General features: G+C 36.2%; 1 protein-coding gene across 1 annotated transcript in view; it reads right to left on the bottom strand.

Annotated features, from left to right (window-relative positions):
• CNTN5 (contactin 5) overlaps window positions 1-22,394 on the bottom strand; it is a 1,437,259-nt gene that overhangs the window by 26,541 nt on the left and 1,388,324 nt on the right. The window contains exon 21 of the mRNA XM_065881340.1: window positions 8,940-9,049. Coding sequence (XP_065737412.1) covers window positions 8,940-9,049 — 110 coding nt within the window. The remainder of the gene's footprint in view (window positions 1-8,939; window positions 9,050-22,394) is intronic.

Raw genomic sequence — 22,394 nt, forward strand, 5'->3', positions numbered from 1 at the left:
GAAATCTAATGATAGAGACATGAAAGCTATTTGATTTTTCCAAAGTCTGCAGAATTTCAGAAAAGGGAGTGTAGAAGTATTTTCTTCTCACTGTTTAATTTTTTATATTCTTATTTTTATATAGTCATAACAAAAAGCCAAAGGAGAATCTGTACAACGGCTGCTACCCACCATATGGAAAATAAAACTGCCTTTGTTTTAGCCTTTTGCTAACTGGTTTCATTTCAGCTTCTTTTCCCCCTTTAATTTATGTCTGAAATTCCATTTTACACACACACACACACACACACACACACACACACACACACATTCACCCTTGCACCCTCTGCTATACCAATTAAATGCAATCTGCCTAGTATGAGTTATTGTCAAACAGCAGTGAGGACCATTTTTTTTTTTTTGTCTCCTGCTTTGATGATTAGAGTCAGCTCATAAAATAAAAACAACAACAATCTCATCCCTTTTCCCCTTAAGAAATCCCCACTACAACTTACTTTATAGAGCAAAACACAATTAGTGTCTTTTTAGTGCAATCAGTAAGTGGAAATGGCTTTAGTGACATGTCTAAAATGAATTTCTGAGTTACATACCCTCTGGAAGTTCTAAAATAAATACATGCAAGTCTTGAATATAGCCTGGGAAAAGGAGTTGCTAGGGGTGTGTGTGTCTTTTAGTGAGAATTGTAAAATGGGACAAGTTGTTTTGTCTTTTGTTCTTCTTCATAATAAGCATGAAAAAGTTAAGAATTAGGACTAGGACACTGTGCACTTTTCACTCTGCTATAAAAATACATTGTCGCTTATTATTGAAATGAACCCAGCCATTAAAAAATATACTTAATAATACTCTTCCAAAAAGGTCACAATGAATACAAGCACCATTAACTTGTCTAAAAATTTCCTTTTTATTTTATCCAATAAAATTTCTATCGATTGATTTATTGTTTTATTTAGGAAAATTGAGGACATTTAGGGACAGAAGCATATGCTCAAGCAAACAGAAACCTATGCCCATGGAGGGCATTGGCATGGGTTTACGCTACTAGTGTTTCTTCAGAGGATCAGGATGCTAAGGAATCCCAGGGTAATTATGGATATAAGAATTGTATTGTTCCAATCTCTTCCTCTCTGCCTTTTGCTTATTTAAATTTCCCACAAACATCTCTCAGTATTAAACTGTGATTTTTTTTTAAGAGCAGGGACTAGATCTTAATAGATTTTGCATTTCCACTGCCTAGAACAGTGCCTGATAATAAATGCTTGATAAGTGAAGGAATAATGAATATTAATCATCCAACATTGCATTATAACCCAATTTCCTTTTTCATTCCTCCCAATTTGGGAAACTCAGAGAAAAGATGATGAAATTTGACCCTATTTTTCTTTAGTCTTTTTTCTTGCTAGACTGGCATCTGCTCTGATTTTGTATGCACATAAAAATCCCAGTGTTCTAGGAAAAGCTTTAGAGGCTCTGCTCGAAGATTCAGGAATTACCATTCAAGGACACTTAATGCTGGTGGGTTCATAAATTCAAAACTGAAACTAATAATTTATTTGCATGGTCCAATGACAGGGATGGCAATCGAGATGGGGCAGTCATGATAATTCAAAAATCAGTCATTCAATAAATATAGCTCACTTCTGATTTTCAATCATGCTGCATGTCATAAGCTAGAAATTTCACATATCTTAATGTCAACGCTTTCTACATTTAGTCTCTGTAGCCATGAAATCTCAAGCTACTTCCATGTAAGTAAACAAAATTCTCAAATGGGTTGTTTTAAGAAAATGTCAACAAAATTGTTCAATTGTATTTGTAAAATACAATTAGATGGAGTGGTGTCTATATTTGTGATTTCATATTCTTTCTTATTTCCTCAGATGGTCATTTTTGTGAGGTAGTATAAGACTTGTATAATAAAAGGCAGCCTTGCAAACTTGTTGAAAAGACCACTCTTTTTCTTTTCATAGCAGAATTTGAATCTAGCCTAATTGTGACATTTAGAAATGTCCATGGGTAGACCCACTTTGAAATTAAAGGGGATAATATTACTAAAATTTCCTGAAGCCTCTTACCATAAAGTCATTTTATTTTCTGGTAGGCTAGATGCTGTCATCATTCTGACCCTATCTTTATGCATAGCTATTTCTACCATATCAATTGCTTTGACCATTCTATTAGATAGAGCAATTAGTCATTTTAATAGCAAAAACAGTTTGATTTGAATTAATTGGTTAATGTATTTGAAAGTGTAAGTTAGTTGCAGATGAACATAGTTTAAGTCAAAATGCTTGATTCATTATTTGGTAAACAAATTAGAGTGTAATGGAGGCTTCCTTGTAAAGGACAAAAATGCTAAATGTAGATAGGTAATTGACAGATGGTATCAGGGAAAGCCTCCTACTGAGATCCTTACAGCTGCCCTATAGATCTGGCTACATCAGGGAAAAGAATATCAAAACCAAGACATCAAACAAAAGGAGCTACACGGCCTTACCAAAAAACAGAAAAACAAAAATGAAAGAAAGAAACTGAAATAAAGTCTCCCTTGCTAGACTGTGAACTTCATAAGGGCAGGGAATCTGTCTATTTTACTTATTGTTTTACCCCACGCACTGCACCAAGACTTAGCAGGCATTCAAAAAATAGCACGTGGATAAGTAAGTGAATGAATAATAAATGATAACTGAAATTCAGACGAAACGCACAGAAAGTCAGATCAGGCACAAACAAGGTCCAAATCTGACAATCCAGGTCACAATTAGAATCAGGCTGTGAGTCACTTGAGGAGCGTACAGGGGAAGGAGAGCATAGTGATGGGAGCTTAGATGGGGGATCAGGTGATGTTATAAGAGCCTTAAGGACTTTATTGCTCTTGATGATGTCCATCTTCCCTCTAAATGACCCTTGCTTGAGGGTAGCCTCCCAAGATTAGTGGAAGAGAAAACACAAAGATTTCAGAGTCAAGTGAACGACATAGGTTCAAGTTTGATTATTTATTAAGAAGAGTTCATTGAGGGGTTATCATTAGTTAATACTGTACTATGTATTCTAGAGATAAAGTTTGTCCATATCAAAATGGCAGTTGAGTATGTGTTTGACAGAAGCCATATCCTAGAAGGAATTAAAGGTGTGGTCATGACTTCAGAAATGATTTCTTTTTTCTCATTTACCTCCATTATTATGCCTGGTGTATCAAGGGAAGTTTCCCATATAAAAGTCTCATCTTTACTTTTTTTTTTTGCAGTATGCGGGCTTCCCCCTTCATTCCTCCTCTTATCCTCTCCTTTCCTCTACTCCCTTCTGGGAATTTGTCCTTAGGTGATTTAATGTAATAGAATGGCTTTAAATACCACCTTTATGATTGCCTCCTTTATGTCTTCAGCACTGATCTCTTAATTAGACTCCAAACTCACATATCCAATTGCTTATCTGACTTATCCTCTTAAATTTCCAATAGGCATCTCAAATTTAATTTAGCCAAAACAGACTTCTTTATTTCCCATTTTCAAATCTCTTCTTTGTCCAGGTTTTCCCTTTAAATTTTTGAAATATTATTATTATTATTTGGTAAATCATACCACTATTCATCCATTTGACCAAGGCCATGATGTAGGAATCATCATTTTCTTTCCCTCCACATCTGATCATTCAGAAAATCCTGCCAGACCTGCCTCTAAAGTATGTCTACATTTCTCCTACTCCACTGTTATGACCTTAGTCTAAGTTATCATCATTTCTTGCATGGATTATTGCAATGACCTCCTAACTTCTACTCTTGACCTTTCTCTCCTCACCCTTTCATTCTGCATGGAATAGCTGCCAGAATAATATTTAAAAAAATGTAAATCAGACATTGTCACTCTCCTCCTAAAATTGCCTCAATGGCTTTTCATTGTATTTGGAATAAAATACAAACTCTTCTCATAATCTATATATCCCTACATAATATTGTGTCTGCCCACCTAACTCTCTGACTACCTCAAATTTCACTCACATCACTGTTCACCAAGGTGTAGTTGATCCACTTCCTTCTGTTCCTTAAATGAATCAGGTGTGTTCTACCTTTGCACTTCTACATGTATTGTTATCTAAGTTTATTTTTCTCATATTTATTTATTTATTTTTTTTCTCCCATTACGATGCAGTATTCATAAGAGCAGGACCTTTTCTATTTTATTCACCCATTCAATTCAGGAAAAACAGGAGACTTGACCAAAAACACTGTCTCCACTATTTTTAGAATGGCACAGGACTGGTAGCGGTTATAGTAACTAACTACTTTAGACATTGCAGGTAAAGCTGCAATTATGGCTAGAAAAACGACTCACAGGATTGATATGATAAGTACATAAAACTTGAAACCAGTCTCATTGGCTTTTGTGACAGAAACAATACTTGTTTCATCGTCATCATGCTCAGAATTCTACTATTAGTAAATACAACTAGGATTGTGGCCGAGATAGAATAGAGGAGGGAGATAATGATGAGATAAAATATTAAGCTTTAGGGGTTACTACATTTTAGAAATATTTAGTTTGGGAGATCTTTTTACTGAAAAGAAAGATGAGGAGACAATGAGAACAGTAAATTCTGGGATGGGTAAGGTGAAGAGCAGAGGTAGAGCTTTTCTTAAAGGCATAGAGTGTAGAAAAAAGGGGGTGGGAGTGATGCTGGTAAGTTTTACTTATATCACATTTATTTATTTTTGAATTTTATTTTATTTTATATACAGCATGTTCTTATTAGTTATCTATTTTATACACATCAGAGTATACATGTCAATCCCAATCTCCCAGTTCATTCCACCACCACCACCAAAACTACCCACCCCGCTTTTGTCTCTTGGTGTCCATACATTTGTTCTCTATATCTGTGTCTCTATTTCTGCCTTGCAAACCGGTTCACCTGTACCATTTTCCTAGGTTCCACATATATGCATTAATATACGATATTTGTTTTTCTCTTTCTGACTTACTTCACTCTGTATGACAGTCTCTAGGTCCATTCACATCTCTACAAATGACCAAATTTCACATTTATTTTTTAAATCTACATGCAACTATACACTTATGAGACAGTATATCTTATAAAGAGTCTTTGCTGACTATATTTTACTTAAAATAACTGCTATGTCATATTTGGTCATTGAATTATATAAAGTTTTAATTATTTTCTGAAATGAAAAGCATACATTTGATTTTCCTATTAACAAGATATTGTTTTTTTCTTTTTTGGTAACAAGATGCCATCTTTTTAAAAATACAATTTATAATGCGCTATAAAATACTATAAATGTTACTGTGCCCATGGAAGCTGTGTTGTTTCTTTGCGTAAAAATAGTTGTCAGAATTTGTGTTGATTTACTTTAAATAAAATTCAGTCAATGTAATGATTGCTCCAGAATTTGATTAAATGCTATTAACATATCCTCAAAGATATTCCATTTTTGCTTGTGATAAGTTGTTGCTTTGAATAAAATAGATTTAGAGAAAACTTTGTGCTCTGACACTCTTGAATGCCATGCTTGAGTGATCTTGGTCTTGATCTCTAGTCAAACCTTGATCACCAGCATTGTATAAAACCCTTCTCACCATGGTCAGTAAGGTCTCTGCATGGCACACACCCATTGGGCAATCTCAGGCCTCATCTTTCTGAAGCCTCAGGTCTCATCTTTCTGAATTTCTTAGCAACATTTGACTCAGCATTTGACACTCCATTTTAAAATTCTTCTCTTGGCTTCTGAACTTCTTCAATGTCTTCTATAGTTTCTTTGGCCATATCTTCTTTCTTGAGTTCCAAATGATGAGGCACCATAGGGCTCAATTCTCAAACATCTTTATCAACATTTGGTGATCTCAGCCAGCACATGTATAAAAACCATTTATATACTGAAGATTCCTCAGAGTTACAGCTCCGTCTCTAACCTTTCTCTTAAAATAAGACTTACTTGATAGCTCTTTTTGTAAAAAAATAAAATAAAATAAAAGGCTTATAAAATGTAACACATTAAACCAGAATCTTTGATCTTTTGCTCTAAAATATGCTCTTCTCCATCAGTTCCTTATGTATGTGAATGATTTGTCATTCTCCCAGCTTCTTGGGTCAAAAAGGTCTGGAATTAACTTTGACATAGTCCACATCCAATTCATAATCAAATCCTACCACACTTCCACTCAAAATATATCTTAAAATGTCCACTTCTCATCAATTCCACCTCTACTGTTCTAGTCGAAAGCAACTTCATTGTCTGCTAGGTTGGAAGGACCGCTTCTCCACTGCTCTACCTGAGGTCCTCTTAGCGTCTGTTCTTCACCCTCTAGACCAAGAGATGCTTTTAAAATATGAGTCAGAGCCTGATTGGACTCTCTGTTTGTAATCGTTAATGGCTTTTCCTTATACTGAAGATAAAATCTAAACTCCTTTTCCTGGTTCACAAGACTGCGTATAACCTGGTTCTTGTCCCAGCGATTTTTCCTGCTACCACTCTTCCTGTTGTTCACTGTTATCTAGCCAAAATTGCTCCTGTTCTTTGAACAAGGCCAGCATGCTCTTAAGACAGGGCCTTTGAGTTTGCTGTTCTCTCTGCCTCTCTTTCTCTCTCTCTCTCTCTCTCTCTCTCTCTCTCTCTCTCTCTCTCTCTTTCTTTCTCTCATTTGATCATGTCAAATGTCAGAACCTCAGAAAGGTTAATTCCTCAAACCTCTATAAACAGCAGACTCTCACTCTACCTTCTTGTGCAATACTATTTTTCTGCACAACATTCATCATAAACTGAAATTATATCACACATTTATTTGTGAGCTTGTTTATTGTTTGCCTTCCCTATTACAACATAAGCTTCATGAGGACAGGGACTTTAATTTGCTCATTGTTTTATCCCTAGCATCTAGCTCAGTGTCTGCTAATTAGTAGACCTCCAATAAATATTTGTTGAAAGAATGAATGAATGATGATTTTTATATAGAAAGAGAACCATTGTTCACAAGCTTAAATCTTATGTGATCTCTGTAGGACCTCATAGAAAGCTGTTATTACAGGTGAATCACAGTGGGAATATGAATGTCATGCTATTAGGACAGGCAGAAAAATTGTTGAGGGTGACTGGCTGTGTGACAGGAGCACCACTTTGAGATGTAGAAGCCTGGATCCTCACTCTTCTGAGTAGCAGAATACACTTTATGGCTTACTACAAGTATGTACACCAGATGTTCTGATTCAGAGGTTTAAGTGGACCTATACTCATGTAATTGTTTTAGGTTGAGTTCCATAGAAGCAGAGCTTGAGACAGGGATTTGAATGATGTGATTTACTGTGAGAGTGCTTGCAGGTGAATCTATAAGGAAGGGTGGAAAAGAGGATGGGAAGTAGAAGGAACTGAGCAGGAGTGTGGTCCCAGGTGATCTAGCCTTGGCCTGATGTACACGACTAAGGCTCTGGATCATAAACTGCACCATAAAGTTATTTCCTCCTTGAAGCAAGGGACCAGTATCAGTCCGTATCAGCCAGTCATTGACCTTGGGTTGCTTGATTGTGGGGTTGGTACCTTTTCAGGTAAGGCATCACCCCTAAGTGGAGGGCAGTTCTCCAGAGGGGAAGCTGAAAACCATTCATAGTCAACACTCACAGCAGCTAGGGGATGGTGCCCTGGCCCAGTGAAGGGGAGCAGGGCAGGCCACCCCAATGTCTTCTACAGTGGGAGCAAAAGTGGCTGTTTGTGAAGCACAGATATTCATTTGTTCAACAAATATTTATTGTAGCTGTCCTGAGCCAAGTACTACCAGTCCTGGGATTCACTGGTGAACAGACATGGTCCCTGCATCATGGCTAGGGAGAAAAAGAGATTTTAATAAAACAAGCATGCAATCCTGATATGATACATATTGAATTATCACCAAATAATGAACTGAAGCAAGATTGTAGAAATAAATCCATGATATTGTATAGGTAATGGTTTCATATAAATGATATTTGCTGTAACTCTTAGAAATATTGTATAAACTGTTAATCACTGTAATCTTTAATGCTGGCTGTATATTAATCAAATAGTTCTCAGCCATTATTTGAAAACTCAAATATAATAAAGAAATGTGTTTTTAGCCTGGAAACCATGTTGGTATACAAGTCCTATATTCGGTCATTATTTAAAAATCAAGATGATTTTCTCTTAGTGGCAGTTGAAACAGAGGAACAGTAAACATTAAAAAGTTTAAAGACAACTAAGATCCTCAGTTGGATGCTAATTCTTTTTCGTATTTTATAAATTACTCCCCTAATCCTATCCCTCACTGGCAAAGGCAAGAACAAGAGCTGTATGAGAGCTCTTGTTTTTGTGGAATACTCAAGCTCACAGACTTCCCACAATCCTTTAGTCCATGTGGAGGATAAAATTTTATTGAAGTCAATGAATTGTTTTAAAATATTCACCACTATAAGGCTGGCATAACTATGTTTAAAAACAGTAAAATTTGAAGGACAAAAAGTCATTTGAGTGAATAGGTCCAGATCACTAAGTTCCAAGCAAATCTGACAAGTTAGTATAGGAGGTAAGATCTGCCATGAACAATATAATAGGAAAACTTGTTTTATACATTAAATTATTAGAGAGAAATACACAAAAAGTATTTTTAACCACCAATAAATTGGATGCCAGTAAATATCAACCTGTAGCTCCTGGTTTTTTATCTAAAGGTCTATTTTCTTTTTCTTTTTTTTTTTTTTAATATCTGCCCAGTGCTATGGAAACTACTACATTGAAAAATAAGCTAGCTAATGAGCAACATAATACATGTCAGTAGAATAGTGTATTTCTCATTTCTTTTCCATAGAGCGAATTTCAAAGGAATGTAATTCTGTTGAAATGTCACCAAACAATTTCTTGAAGAGAGTACAGTGCCGGCAGAAATAACAAGGCTTATTTTCAGTAATTCTGTTCATACCTCAAATCCCTGTGGTCTTCCTAGACTCTCTTTAATATGTTTCCATGCAACAAGAATCTCTGACACAGACACACTTGTAGCCTTGACATCTGTGGGAGCAGCAGTGGGTTCTGTATGAAGGAAAATGGAAATAATAAACCACGATGGTAACAAGTTATGCATACCAAAGCATTGCACCTGAATATTTCAGGTGTTACTTCCTTCTATCTGATTTTTGAAATGAAGTGCTGTGATGATTATGAAAAGCACAGCAAGAAAAAAAAGATGTTCTTTTTGGATTTCTACACTGTGTCCAAGTCTCATCAGTACCTTACCAATGACAAATAACAAATCTAGCAAGACAAGTAAAGATCTTTATCCTTGGATTAACAAGGACATTTCTGGAGAAGTTAAATTGTCTGACTTAAAATTGTCTGCCAGTCTAACATAATGATCAAAAGAATGGACTAGGAGTCAGGCTTGGATTTTTTTGTTGCTGTTGTTGATTTTTGTCTTCCAAAAAATTACTTACCTTCAGACAAGTTGCTTTACCTCTTCCTGATCTCCAGTTCCATCTTCTGTCATTTGGGCATATTGAGAGTACTTAGCTCATCAACTTTTAAGGTTAATTTTAATTGAAATAATACATATAAATTATTTAGCACAGTGCTTGGCACTTAAAACATTCATTCACAAAATATCACTTTTTATTTTATTTTTTTACCCTGTGAAGGCACAAACAGAATCTAAATTTCATTAGATTTCTTTTGTTGTTCCAACCACAAAGCTACATTTCCATGATTGTGTAAGGAATGTGTTATGAATCATGATATTTGAAAGGCATGCATTGACTTTTAAGACAGATATAGACCAAAAAGTAAAGTCCCCTAAGGTCTCAGTGCTGTTGCTCAAAACCACCTTTTCATTCATTCCTATGCTCAGTGACCTTTCTTATTACTTTTTTTTTTTTTTCAAATATACCATGTCTGACTGGTATCCATCAAGAGGTGCACTTTATTTGAGGTTGTAATCTATGTGAGGAACAAAATATTTTCAGCTTTGACATTGCTGAATCATAAATACTGTGTCACAAACACAGGTTAAATGAAATGGCGGAATAAATGCCATAAGTTAGTTCAACTAGTCTATACAAAGTCGATTTCAAAAACTCCTACCCCATAAAAATTGTAGAGGCTTTTTGATTCTAATGCCATATCACTGGTAAGACTTCAGATGAAACTGTTGACACACACACACACACACAAATATATATATATATATATACACACACACACACACACACACACACACATTTTTTCTTTATGTTTTTAGATTCAGGGAACCTTACTGCAAAGGCAGAGTTCTAAATAAAATTTTTAAGTCTTGGGCTTCCCTAGTGACGCAGTGGTTGAGAGTCCGCCTGCCGATGCAGGGGACACGGGTTCGTGCCCCAGTCTGGGAAGATCCCACATGCCACGGAGCGGCTGGGCCTGTGAGCCATGGCCGCTGAGCCTGTGCGTCCGGAGCCTGTGCTCCGCAACGGGAGAGGCCATAGCAGGGAGAGGCCTGCGTACCGCAAAAAAATTTTTAAGTCTTAGTCATATAAAGGGAATTATTGAGTTGGTCAAAAATTTTGTTTGGGTTTCCCGTAAGATGTTATGGAAAAACCCAAATGAACTTTTTGGACAACCCAATGTAACCATTTGCTGAGATTTTTCCTTTTCTAATGGAAGGAAAGTGGCCACATATCTACCTGGAGAGCCTTTATATATTATTAATTGAAAAATATAAGTCAAAAACATCTACCCTTGTTACTGTAAAAAAGCACACAGAAGACTTTTTCAAAAGTATATGTTTGCACTGAGCAATGATTTTTCTTTTGGTAAAGCTTTCATTAAAATTATATACTATATTTGTATTACTTCAAAGTGCTTTGGTAAATTCACATTAATCTTTACACAGAAGCTGACATTAGTTTCTGCCATGGTATAAATTGTCATTTCTCATTCTGCCCTTTGAATATCTTTTATTTTCTTTTGCTCAGTGGTTTCATTCATCCCACTTTCCAACTGCCTATTATTTGTGCATCTACCAGATTAAAAAAAAAAAAAAAAACCTCTGTGAAAAGCTTCTACTTTTATTTCATTCTAGAATTCTGTTCAGCAGACCTGCAACAAAATTTTTTTTCATTGTTATTTAACAGGAGTTAAAATTCTTTATTTTGCAAGTAAATGAAAAGAAATGCTCATGTTCTTAAGTGTGTATAATCTGATCTCCAGGATTTAGGATATGATTTATTTCAAAGAAAGCCATCCTTTGAACATCATTTGTTATTTGGAAGAAGTTTTGCTTATCTTTTAAGTGAATGCATTGCAGAGATTTGTGTGACAAATGCCTTCTTTCAACTTTTTTTTATTATTGAGGCAATTACATCTTTGTCAAAGGAGATTGCAGGGGGATAAACAATTTCAGAAGCACAAAACATGTGGTTGGATGGCAGCCTTTCGATCTCTCTTTACCACTAGAGAAAGAAATTTCTCTCTCAGCTTTCTGTAGCACTACACAAGTTTAAGTACTTTTTAAATAGAATAACAAAAGTTTTAAAAAAGTAAAAAATAAAGAAAAATATTCAGAAATTATTTCCCAAACCAGCACCCTAATTTCTATTTATAAACTTTTTAAATCCAGGTCAGACACAAGAAGACATTTCACAGTTGCACACTTGGGGGATAAATATTATAGTTGCATCAAATGAATGAGGGTAAATGAAACAAGAATTGAAGAGTCATTTCTTATTTTTTTCACCTTTTGGATATAAATAGTATCAGAAGTAGACCCATGCTGACCTGCATTGGAAATTTAAGCATGTAAAAAAGTGACCTCATTCAGTTTACTTCCAAAAGTTTCAATTTGTATGGTTTATTAGCCAGTGAATATTTTCATGTGTATCAAAAAGTCTGTCTGCAGGCAAGAGTAACTGACTAGATCATAGAATGTCTGCTTTGAATTGGAACTAGCTGTCCTGTTTGGGCATCCCATTGCAGTTGAATGATGGAAAGTCACAACTAGAAAGAATTTTAGAAAGTCACTTGGATCAAAGGTCACACATGGATGGCCAGTGGGTCTTCAGCCATATTTTGTTTGCCCAAATAATCTATTAAATTAATTAATTCCAACATTCCATCTAAAAATAAGAATTTATGGCTTATTTGGCGGAAAAAAGGGGGATACCAAGTCTGAATCCTTGGGTGCTGGTAGATGAGGATTAGCAGTTGTTCCCATTAGTCAGGGCATATTCTTCTTAGTTTGGCAGATTCTCTACCAGTCTTTATTGTCTCACTTCTGGGACTACTTCACTTATTTATATTTCTTACCTGATGTCTATAGGCTTTTGAGTTACGAACCTATGTTTTAAATCCATGCTCTCATTTTTTTTTTTTTTTGCTTTAAAAATTTTTTTTAATCTAAAATACGGTAAAATCACATAATATGATTCAGAAGGCAAAGCGTCATCAGGAGCAAAATAATAAATCCAGTGCTCTTTCACTGTAAATATTTATTATTCTCTTACTTCTAAAACTTAAAAATATGAAATTTATTGTTAATTTGATGAATGCTCCCTATCATGAAATTGTTTGGATGCCACACACACACAGTTCTCATTGCTCCCTCATCTTAGTGATTGTAGACTCAATGAAGATTTGTGTCTCTGTGATAAGTTTGCACAGGCTACATTACCTGCATAAAGGAAAAAGGACTTACGAATATCATTGTATATAATAGGTACTGTTTGAAAACTTAAACATGCCCTCATTTTGCAGATGAAAAAAGTGACATAGAAACAGGTTGATTTATCTGAACTCTGCTTCTGGCTCTGAAAGAGCCCCAAGTAGAACTCAGGTCTCAAGTGCTCTCTCTTCTGTTGTTTTTAAATGGCACCAAGGAAGCAGCTTGCTCATTCTTTACCTCTTAGGGTCAATTTTGGGGTGCAGAAGAGATTTTACAAGAAGAATATATAGTCAATTCTCTTGCTGCACAATTGTTTCCAAATAACTGACAGATGAATGAATGGAATAAGATTAAAAACAAATGAGCAAAAATAACAAAGGAAATAGATGATGGGGGAATAACCAAAGATAATAATAGTAACTGCCATTTACTGAAGATTTGATATATGCCAAGCCTTATTTAAAATTCTTTATAATGTATCAATTAATCCTCCCAAAAACCCAACTATCATTGTCACATTTTTCAGATGAGGAAATCTAAGGGCAGAGAGGTTAAGCAACTTGCCCAAAGTTGCACAGCTGCTAGAGGGTGGAGAGAAGATTTGAACAGAGCAGTCAGGCCCTGACCACCACACTGTTCTGCTTCTGTGCACACATCTGTGTTTACTCCCCTGGTGCTTCTTCCTACTGCTTTCTCTTCTCCTTGCCCTACCACGCCTAACTTCTCTCAAGAATATTTATGTTGGAATCCCCAGCTGGCCTCTCTAAGTCATGCCAGAAACCACCTAAACCCCCGTCATCTCCTGTTTAACCCTGCCACAGGCATACTATCAACTCCTTTCATTCCTATTTTATGGAACTTTTGGTAATTTTGAACCACAGCTACACTGCTCCTCATAGATCTTGTCATATTCAGGCATCTCTAAAACTTTCCTGATCTGTAAATCACAGGATGCTTATTGCCATGCTCACTTCTATCTGTTATGCTTGGGTAATTTGACGAAAATTCAGGGATCTATTTGAGATTACACTAGCATTTTGTGTAATAGATTCAAAGATTTTTGAAGATTTCTTTTTTTCACTTATGATGATATTAATTAGGCCATGGCTGACTCCTTCACTCCAATCTTGGGATATGAAGTGGACAGGCTGACTGATAGAATTCAGTTCCTGTTAGATTAAAAATTTTGTACAGCATTACCGTGTTCATGAATTTAGATGATACATTTGTATTAACTGACCTAGCATCTGGAGTTCTCCAAGTAATATGGGAGGATGTGCTTATAATATTGACTATACGTTTGACTTCCCAGGAGGGGTGGGTAAGAGCATTAATCAAAGGACAGTTTAATAAACTCCTTGGGAGAAGGGTTATGGTTTCATTATTTAAAAATTCAGTTAAGACAGCTGTAGCTGAACTTTTACAGGCACTAATCCAAATGGATCATCTGGCAAAGACAGGAAATTATTCCTCGTATTTTACAACTAATATGCCAATTTATTAATTTTCAAGTTCACATAAATCCCACTGAGCTCAGTTTCAGCTAAGGACTGATTTGCAGAATAACACCTCATGAAAGTCAGGTTTTAATTTGAGCTGTGGTAGCTCAATTTACAAGAGGATAATTGCATATCATTTTCTGCAAACAAGAAGCTTTTTGACTTTAATAAAACATAAAAGCCACATATTTTTACATATAAGGAAAAAGCCAAAAAAACTAGAGAAGGTTAAATCACATCACACGTAAACAAATATTTCAACCTACAATTAATCTATATTGAATTTCCCTCTATTTTTCTATTAGATGTATTTGAATGCTCAGTTTCTTTCCCTTTCCAAATCTCAAGTGGAAAATGGATGTAAGTTTAATTAATAAGTATTTCTAGAAATATGGAAATGAAGGCCAATTTGATTTCTCATGTTGGAAATATTGCTTTTTATCACTTATACCATGCACTTTAAAATCAATTATGTTGGAACTTTGTTATTCTTTAAAAAAATAGAATTGTTTCCAAGATGAGAGTATTGCATGGGATTATATCATACCCTGAGACCTGAAGTCAAATCAGGGTTAGAATGCACATAATTTTTGCCTTGTTCAAAGGGTAGAGATAAATATGCATGATGCATGGAAGTCCCAGAAGGCAAATCTCTTTCCTCCCAGGTTTATGTCGAATGTTGCTTGTCACTGACAGAGCCATTCGGGATTATTTCTGTTGTGGAAACCTTGAAAGGTTTCAGAGTCTCAAAGGTGTTAGCAGAAAAACCATTTGGAGCTTTTCTGACAGTACTTTAGGGCAATAGTCAACCTCCGAGTGGCAAGAGTCAAGGTTATTTCCCAAGTGATTTACTAAGTATCTATATGTATAAATGATGAATCCTTCTATAACAGGTTACATTCAAGGTTTTCCCTTCAATAATGTACTACTCACTTGCATCCCAATAGGTTTCTTGAGAGGAAAAGGAAAACATAGAGGTATGGGGAATGCACACAAGCACTTATGGAAGTGTGTTCTGGATGTGAATGTCATCCATTGTCAATGTGTCAGTGGGAAATGGGTTGAGAACTAGTACTGTCAGGTGTGACTTGAAGTCCTTGTGTTCTGTGCTTCCCTCCAAAAAACATGGCTGTGTTTGATATGACATCTGGTACATTTCTCTTCATGTCTTGATGTCAGCTGTGAAAGGGTGGTACCTCCTCCATGGTACTCTAGGTGTGTAGCTGTATCATGATATGAAGGGAAGGAACTATGGCCATAAACAGAGATAGAAAGCCAGTCCCTCTGCTCTTGTTCTTTGCTTTATCTAAGAATACAGAGGACATGTGGACTAGGTTAATGGAAGAAAAAAGAAACAGAAGTGGTCTATGGAGAAATACAGTCTCAATCAGATCAGATGGGCTTTGGGCAAGAGCATGATGACAAAGACTCACTGTGAATCTCTGTGAACATCCACAGACATGGAAGAGAGGCCCCTGCTCTGGCATGAGCACAATATATTATTTCGTCAGTTTATTACAGGCCTTGACTCTTTTTAAAAATGGTTCAATCTTGAAAATGTTCACTCCTTTTCAAGTAAAGCAGTTTGCCAAGTGACTAAAAAGGATGTTGGTTTCCCTCTTTTTATTATAGAGCAAAAGTCGATCTGTTATTATTGCCTATACTGGGACAATTAAAATTTAAAAGAATATTTCAGAATGTAGAATAAATTGACAAAATTTTAGTCTTAGATTTTTAATGGCGTCCAGGGATGTTCTACTTCTAGATTTTCATTTTTAGAGTGGAGGAAGGTAAGGCTCAGAAAGGTGAAAAGAATGCCCAAGACCTTACAGTTAGTCTGAGCTTGAAACTCAAGCTCCGCTTACCCTAGGCAAATACACTCTCTTCCTTCCATTGTCCTGCTTTTCACGTTTAACACAATTTAATGGTGCTAAAACTTTATTAATATTTACACATGAAGTTCCAAATTAGTAAATTTAATTAGTGAGCAAATGCTAATATATGTTTGAATTTTGTTGTCAGAACAAAGGCAGACTCTATTCAGATTTTTTATTTTGACATATTTATTGGAGTATAATTGCCTTACAATGGTGTGTTAGTTGCTGCTTTATAACAGAGTGAATCAGCTATCCATATACATATATCCCCATAACTCCTCCCTCTTGCATCTCCCTTGCACCCTCCCTATTCCACCCCTCTAGGTGGTCACAAAGCACCAAGCTGATCTCCCTGTGCTGGGCGGCTGCTTCCCACTAGCTATTTTACATTTGGTAGTGTATATTTGTCCATGCCACTCAATCACTTCATCCCAGCTTACCCTTCCCCCTCCCAGTGTTCTCAAGTCCATTCTCTATGTCTACATCTGTAACCTAGGGCCTGTCCTGGCCCTAGGTTCTTCAGAACGACTTTTTTATTTTAGATTCCATATATATGTGTTAGCATACAGTACTTGTTTTCTCTTTCTGACTTACTTCACTCTGTATGACAGACTCTAGGTTCATCAACCTCACTACAAATAACACAATTTACTTTCTTTTCATGGCTGAGTAATATTCCATTGCATATATGTGCCACATCTTCTTTATCCATTTGTCTGTTGATGGACACTTAGATTGCTTCCATGTCCTGGCTATTGTAAATAGTGCTTCAATGATATTGGGGTACATAACTCTTTTTGAATTATGGTTTTCTCTGGGTATATGGGCAGTAGTGGGAGTGCTGGGTCATATGGTAGTTCTATTTGTAGTTTATTAAGGAACCTCCATACTGTTCTCCATAGTGGCTGTATCAATTTACATTCCCACCAATAGTGCAAGATGGTTCCCTTTTCTCCACACCCTCTCCAGCATTTATACTTTGTCAATTTTTTAATGATGACTATTCTGAACTGGTATGAGGTGATACCTCATTGTAGTTTTGATTTGCATTTCTCTGCTGATTAGTGATGTTGAGCATTCTTTCATATGTTTGTTGGCTATCTGTGTATCTTCTTTGGAGAAATGTCTATTTAGGCCTTCTGCCCATTTTTGGATTGGGTTGTTTGTTTTTTTTGATATTGAGCTGCATGAGCTGCTTGTATATTTTGGAGATTAATCCTTTGTCATTTGCTTCATTTGCAAATATTTTCTCCCATTCTCAGGGTTGTCTTTTCATCTTGTTTATGGTTTCCTTTGCTGTGTAAAAGCTTTTAAGTTTCATTAGGTCCCATTTATTTATTTATGTTTTTAGTTCCATTTCTCTAGGAGGTTGGTCAAAAATGATCTTGCTGGGATATATGCCATAGAGTGTTCTGTCTATGTTTTCCTCTAAGAGTTTTATAGTGTCTGGCCTTACCTTTAGGTCTTTAATCCATTTTGAGTTTATTTTTGTGTATGGTGTTAGGGAGTGTTCTAATTTCTTTCTTTTACATGTAGCTGTCCAGTTTTCCCAGCACTACTTATTGAAGAGGCTGTCTTTTCTCCACTATATATTCCTGCCTCCTTTATCAGAAATAAGGTAACCATATATGCGTGGGTTTACCTCTGAGCTTTCTATCCTGTTCCATTGATCTACATTTCTGTTTTTGTGTGAGTACCATACTGTCTTGATTTCTGTAGCTTTGTAGTATAGTCTGAAGTCAGGGAGTCTGATTCCTCCAGCTTCGTATTTCTTTCTCAATATTGCTTTGGCTATTCAAGGTCTTTTTAATTTCCATATAAATAGTGAAATTTTTGTTCTAGTTCTGTGAAAAATGTCATTGATAGTTTGATAGGGATTGCATTGAATTTGTAGATTGCTTTAGGTAGTATAGTCATTTTTATAATGTTGAGCCTTCCAATCCAAGAACATGGTATATTTCTTCATCTGATTGTATCATCTTTAATTTCTTTCATCAGTGTCTTATAGTTTTCTGCATACCGGTCTTTTGTCTCCCTAGATAGGTTTATTTCCTAGGTATTTTATTCTTTTTGTTGCAATGGTAAATAGGAGTGTTTCCTTAATGTCTCTTTCAGATTTTTTGTCATTTGTTTAGGAATGCAAGAGATTTCTGTGCATTAATTCTGTACCCTGCTACCTTACCAAATTCATTGATTAGCTCTAGAAGTTTTCTGGTAGCATCTTTAGGATTCTTTATGTATAGTTTCATGTCGTCTGCAAACAGTGACAGCTGTACTTCTTCTTATCCGATTTGTATTCCTTTGATTTCTTTTTCTTCTCAGATTGCTGTGTCTAAAATATCCTAAACTATGTTGAATAATAGTGGTGAGAGTGGACAACCTTGTCTTGTTCCTGATCTTGGTTGAAATGTTGTCAGTTTTACACCATTGAGAACGATGCTGGCTGTGAGTTTGTGATATATGGCCTTTATTATGTTGAGGTAAGTTCCCTCTATGCCTATTTTCTGGAGAGTTTTATCATAAGTGGTTGTTGAATTTTATCAAAAGTTTTTCTGTATCTATTGAGATGATCATAGGGATTTTATCCTTCAATTTGTTAATATGGTGTATCACATTGGTTGATTTGTTTATATTGAACAATCCTTGCATTCCTGGGACAAACCTCACTTGATCATGGTGTGTGATATTTAATGTGATTTTGGACTCTGTTTGCTAGTATTTTGTTGAGGATTTTTGCCTCCATATTCATCAGTGATATTGGTCTGTAGTTTTCTTTTTTGTGACATCTTGTCTGGTTTTGGTATCAGAGTGATGGTGGCTTCGTAGAATGAGTTTGGGAGCGTTCTTCTGTCTGCTATATCATAGAAGAGTTTGGGAAGGATAGGTGTTAGTTCTCCTTTAAGTGTTTAATAGAATTCGCCTGTGAAGCCATCTGGTACTGGGTTTTTGGTTTTTGGAAGATTTTTAAACACAGTCTCAATTTCCATGCTTTTGATTGGTCTGTTTATATTTTCTGTTTCTTCCTGGTTCAGTCTTGGAAGGTTGTGCTTTTCTAAGAATTTGTCTATTTCTTCCAGGTTGTCCATTTTATTGGCATAGCATTGCTTGTAGTAATCTCTCATGATCCTTTGTATTTCTGCAGTGTCAGTTGTTACTTCTCCTTTTTCATTTCTAATTCTGATTTGTCTTCTCCCTTTTTTTCTTGATGAGTCTGGCTAATGGTTTATCAATTTTGTTTATCTTCTCAAAGAACCAGCTTTTACTTTTATTGATCTTTGCTATTGTTTCCTTTATTTCTTTTTCATTTATTTCTGATCTGATCTTTATGATTTCTTTCCCTTTGCTAACTTTGGGGTTTTTTTGTTCTTCTTTCTCTAATTGCTTTAGGTATAAGGTTAGGTTGTTTATTTGAGATATTTCTTGTTTCTTGGGGTAGGATTCTATTGCTCTAAAGTTCCATCTTAGAACTGCTTTTGCCACCTCCCATAGGTTTTGGGTCATTGTGTTTTCATTTTCCTATGTTTCTAGGTATTTTTTGATTTCCTCTTTGATTTCTTCAGTGATCTCTTGATTATTTATTTATGTATTGATTAGCCTCTGTGTGTTTGTATTTTTTACAGATTTTTTTCCTGTAATTGACATCTAGTTTCATAGCATTGTGGTCAGAAAAGATACTTGGTACAATTTCAATTTTCTTATATTTACTGAGGCTTGATTTGTGACCCAGGATATGATCTGACCTGGAGACTGTGCCATGAGCACTTAAGAAGAAAGTGTATTCTGTTTGTTTTTGGATGGAATGTCCTATAAATATAAATTAATTCCATCTTGTTTAATGTATCATTTAAAGCTTGTGTTTCCTTATTTATTTTCATTTTGGATGATCTGTCCATTGGTGAACGTGGGGTGTTATAGTCACCTACTATGATTGTGTTACTGTTGATTTCCCCTTTTATGGCATTTGCCTGATGTATTCAGGTGCTCCTATGTTGGGTGAATAAATATTTACAATTGTTATGTCTCCTTGGATTGATCCCTTGATCATTATGTAGTGTCCTTCTTTGTCTCTTTTAATAGCCTTTATTTTAAAATCTATTTTGTCTGATATAAGAACTGCTCCTCCAGCTTTCTTTTGATTTCCATTTGCATGGAATATCTTTTTTCATCCCCTCACTTTCAGTCTGTATGTGTCCTTGGTCTGAAGTGTGTCTCTAGTAGACAGCATATAATATGGGTCTTGTTTCTGTAACCATTCAGACAGTGTATGTCTTTTGTTTGCAGTATTCAATCCATTTACTTTTAAGGTAGTTATCGATATATATGTTCCTATTACCATTTTCTTAATTGATTTGGGTTTGTTATCGTAGATGTTTTCCTTCTCTTTTGTTTCCTGATTAGAGAACTTCCTTTAGCATTTGTTGTTAAGCTGCTTTGGTGATGCTGACTTCTCTTAGCTTTTTCTTGTCTGTAAAGTTTTTAATTTCTCCATTGAATCTGAATGAGATCCTTGGTAGGTAGAGTAATCTGGGTTGTAGGTTTTTCCCTTTCATTACTTTAAATATGTCCTGCCACTCCCTTCTGGTTTGCAGAGTTTCTGCTGAAAGATCAGCTTTTAACCTTATGCGGATTCCCTTGTATGTTATTTTTTTTTCCCTTGTTGCTTAAAAAAATTTTTTTTTGTCTTTAATTTTTGTTAGTTTGATTAGTATGTGTCTTGGCATGTTTCTCCTTGGATTTATCCTCTATGGGACTTTCTGTGCTTCCTGGACTTGATTGACTTTTTCCTTTCCCATATTAGGGAAGTTTTCAACTATAATCTCTTCAAATATTTTCTCAGTCCCTTTCTTTTTCTCTTCTTCTTCTAGGACCCCTATAATTCGAATGTTGTTGTGTTTAATCCTGTTCCAGAGGTCTCTGAGACTGTCCTCAATTATTTTCATTCTTTTTTGTTTATTTTGCTCTGCAGTAGTGATTTCCACTATTTTATCTTCCAGGTCACTTATCAGTTCAGCTGTCTCAGTTATTCTGCTATTGATTCCTTCTAGAAAATTTTTAATTTCATTTATTGTGTTGCTCATCATTGTTTGTTTGCTCTTTAGTTCTTCTTGCTCCTTGTTAATCATTTCTTGTATTTTCTCCTTCCTATTTCCAAGAATTTGGATCATCTTTACTAACATTAGTCTGAATTCTTTTTCAGGTAGACTGTCTATGTCCTCTTCATTTGGTTGGTCTGTTGGGTTTTTACCTTGCTCCTTCATTTGCTGTGTGTCTCTCTGTCTTCTCATTTTGCTTGACTTACTGTATTTGTGGTCTCCTTTTTGCAGGCTGCAGGTTCATAGTTTCCATTGTTTTTGATGTCTGTCCCCAGTGGCTAAGGTTGGTTCAGTGGGTTGTGTAGGCTTCCATGGGGGAGGGGCGTAGTGCCTGTGTTCTGGAGGATGAGGCTGGATCTTGTCTTTCTGGTGGGCAGGACTGCATCTGCTGGTGTGTTTTGGGTTGTCTGTGATCTTATTATGATTTTAGGCTGCCTCTCTGCTAATGGGTGGGGTTGTGTTCCTGTCTTGCTTGTTGTTTGGCATAGGGTGTCCAGGACTGTAGCTTGCTAGTTGGTGAGTGGAGCTGGATCTTAGTGTTGAGATAGAGATCTCTGGGAGATCTTTGGGTGTTTGATATTACGTGGAGCCTGGAGCTCACTGGTGGACCAATGTTTTTCACTCGTCTTTCCCACTTCAGAGGCACAGGCCTGATAACTACCTTAAAAGTAAATGGATTGAATACTGCAAACAAAAGACATACACTGTCTGAATGGTTACAGAAACAAGACTATATATGTATGTATATATATATATATATATATATATATATATATATATAGTTGTTCCCAACATCCACCACTTCAATTTTGAGATAATTGTTTATTCAAGTATTCCAGAGATGCAGGGTACCTCAAGTTGATTGTGGAGATTTAATCCGCTGCTCCTGAGGCTTCTGGGAGAGATTTCCCTTTCTCTTCTTTGTTCGCACAGCTCCTGGGATTCAGCTTTGGATTTGGTCCCGCCTCTACATGTAGGTCACCTGAGGGCATCTCTTCTTCGCTCAGACAGGACAGGGTTAAAGTTGCAGCTGATTAGGGGGCTCTGGCTTACTCAGGCTGGGGGAGGGAGGGGTATGGAATGCGGGGAGAGGCTGTGGCGGCAGAGGGTGTCATGACGTTGCAACAGCGTGAGGTGCACTGTGTGTTCTCCAGGGGAAGTTGTCCCTGGATCATGGGACCCTGGCAGTGGCTGGCTGCACTGGCTCCCAGGAGGAGAGGTGTGTATAGTGACCTGTGCTTGCACACAGTCTTCTTGGTGGCTGCAGCAGCAGCCTTA

This window comes from Phocoena phocoena, chromosome 8 (genome assembly GCF_963924675.1).
Source record: "Phocoena phocoena chromosome 8, mPhoPho1.1, whole genome shotgun sequence".
Lineage (NCBI taxonomy): Eukaryota > Metazoa > Chordata > Mammalia > Artiodactyla > Phocoenidae > Phocoena > Phocoena phocoena.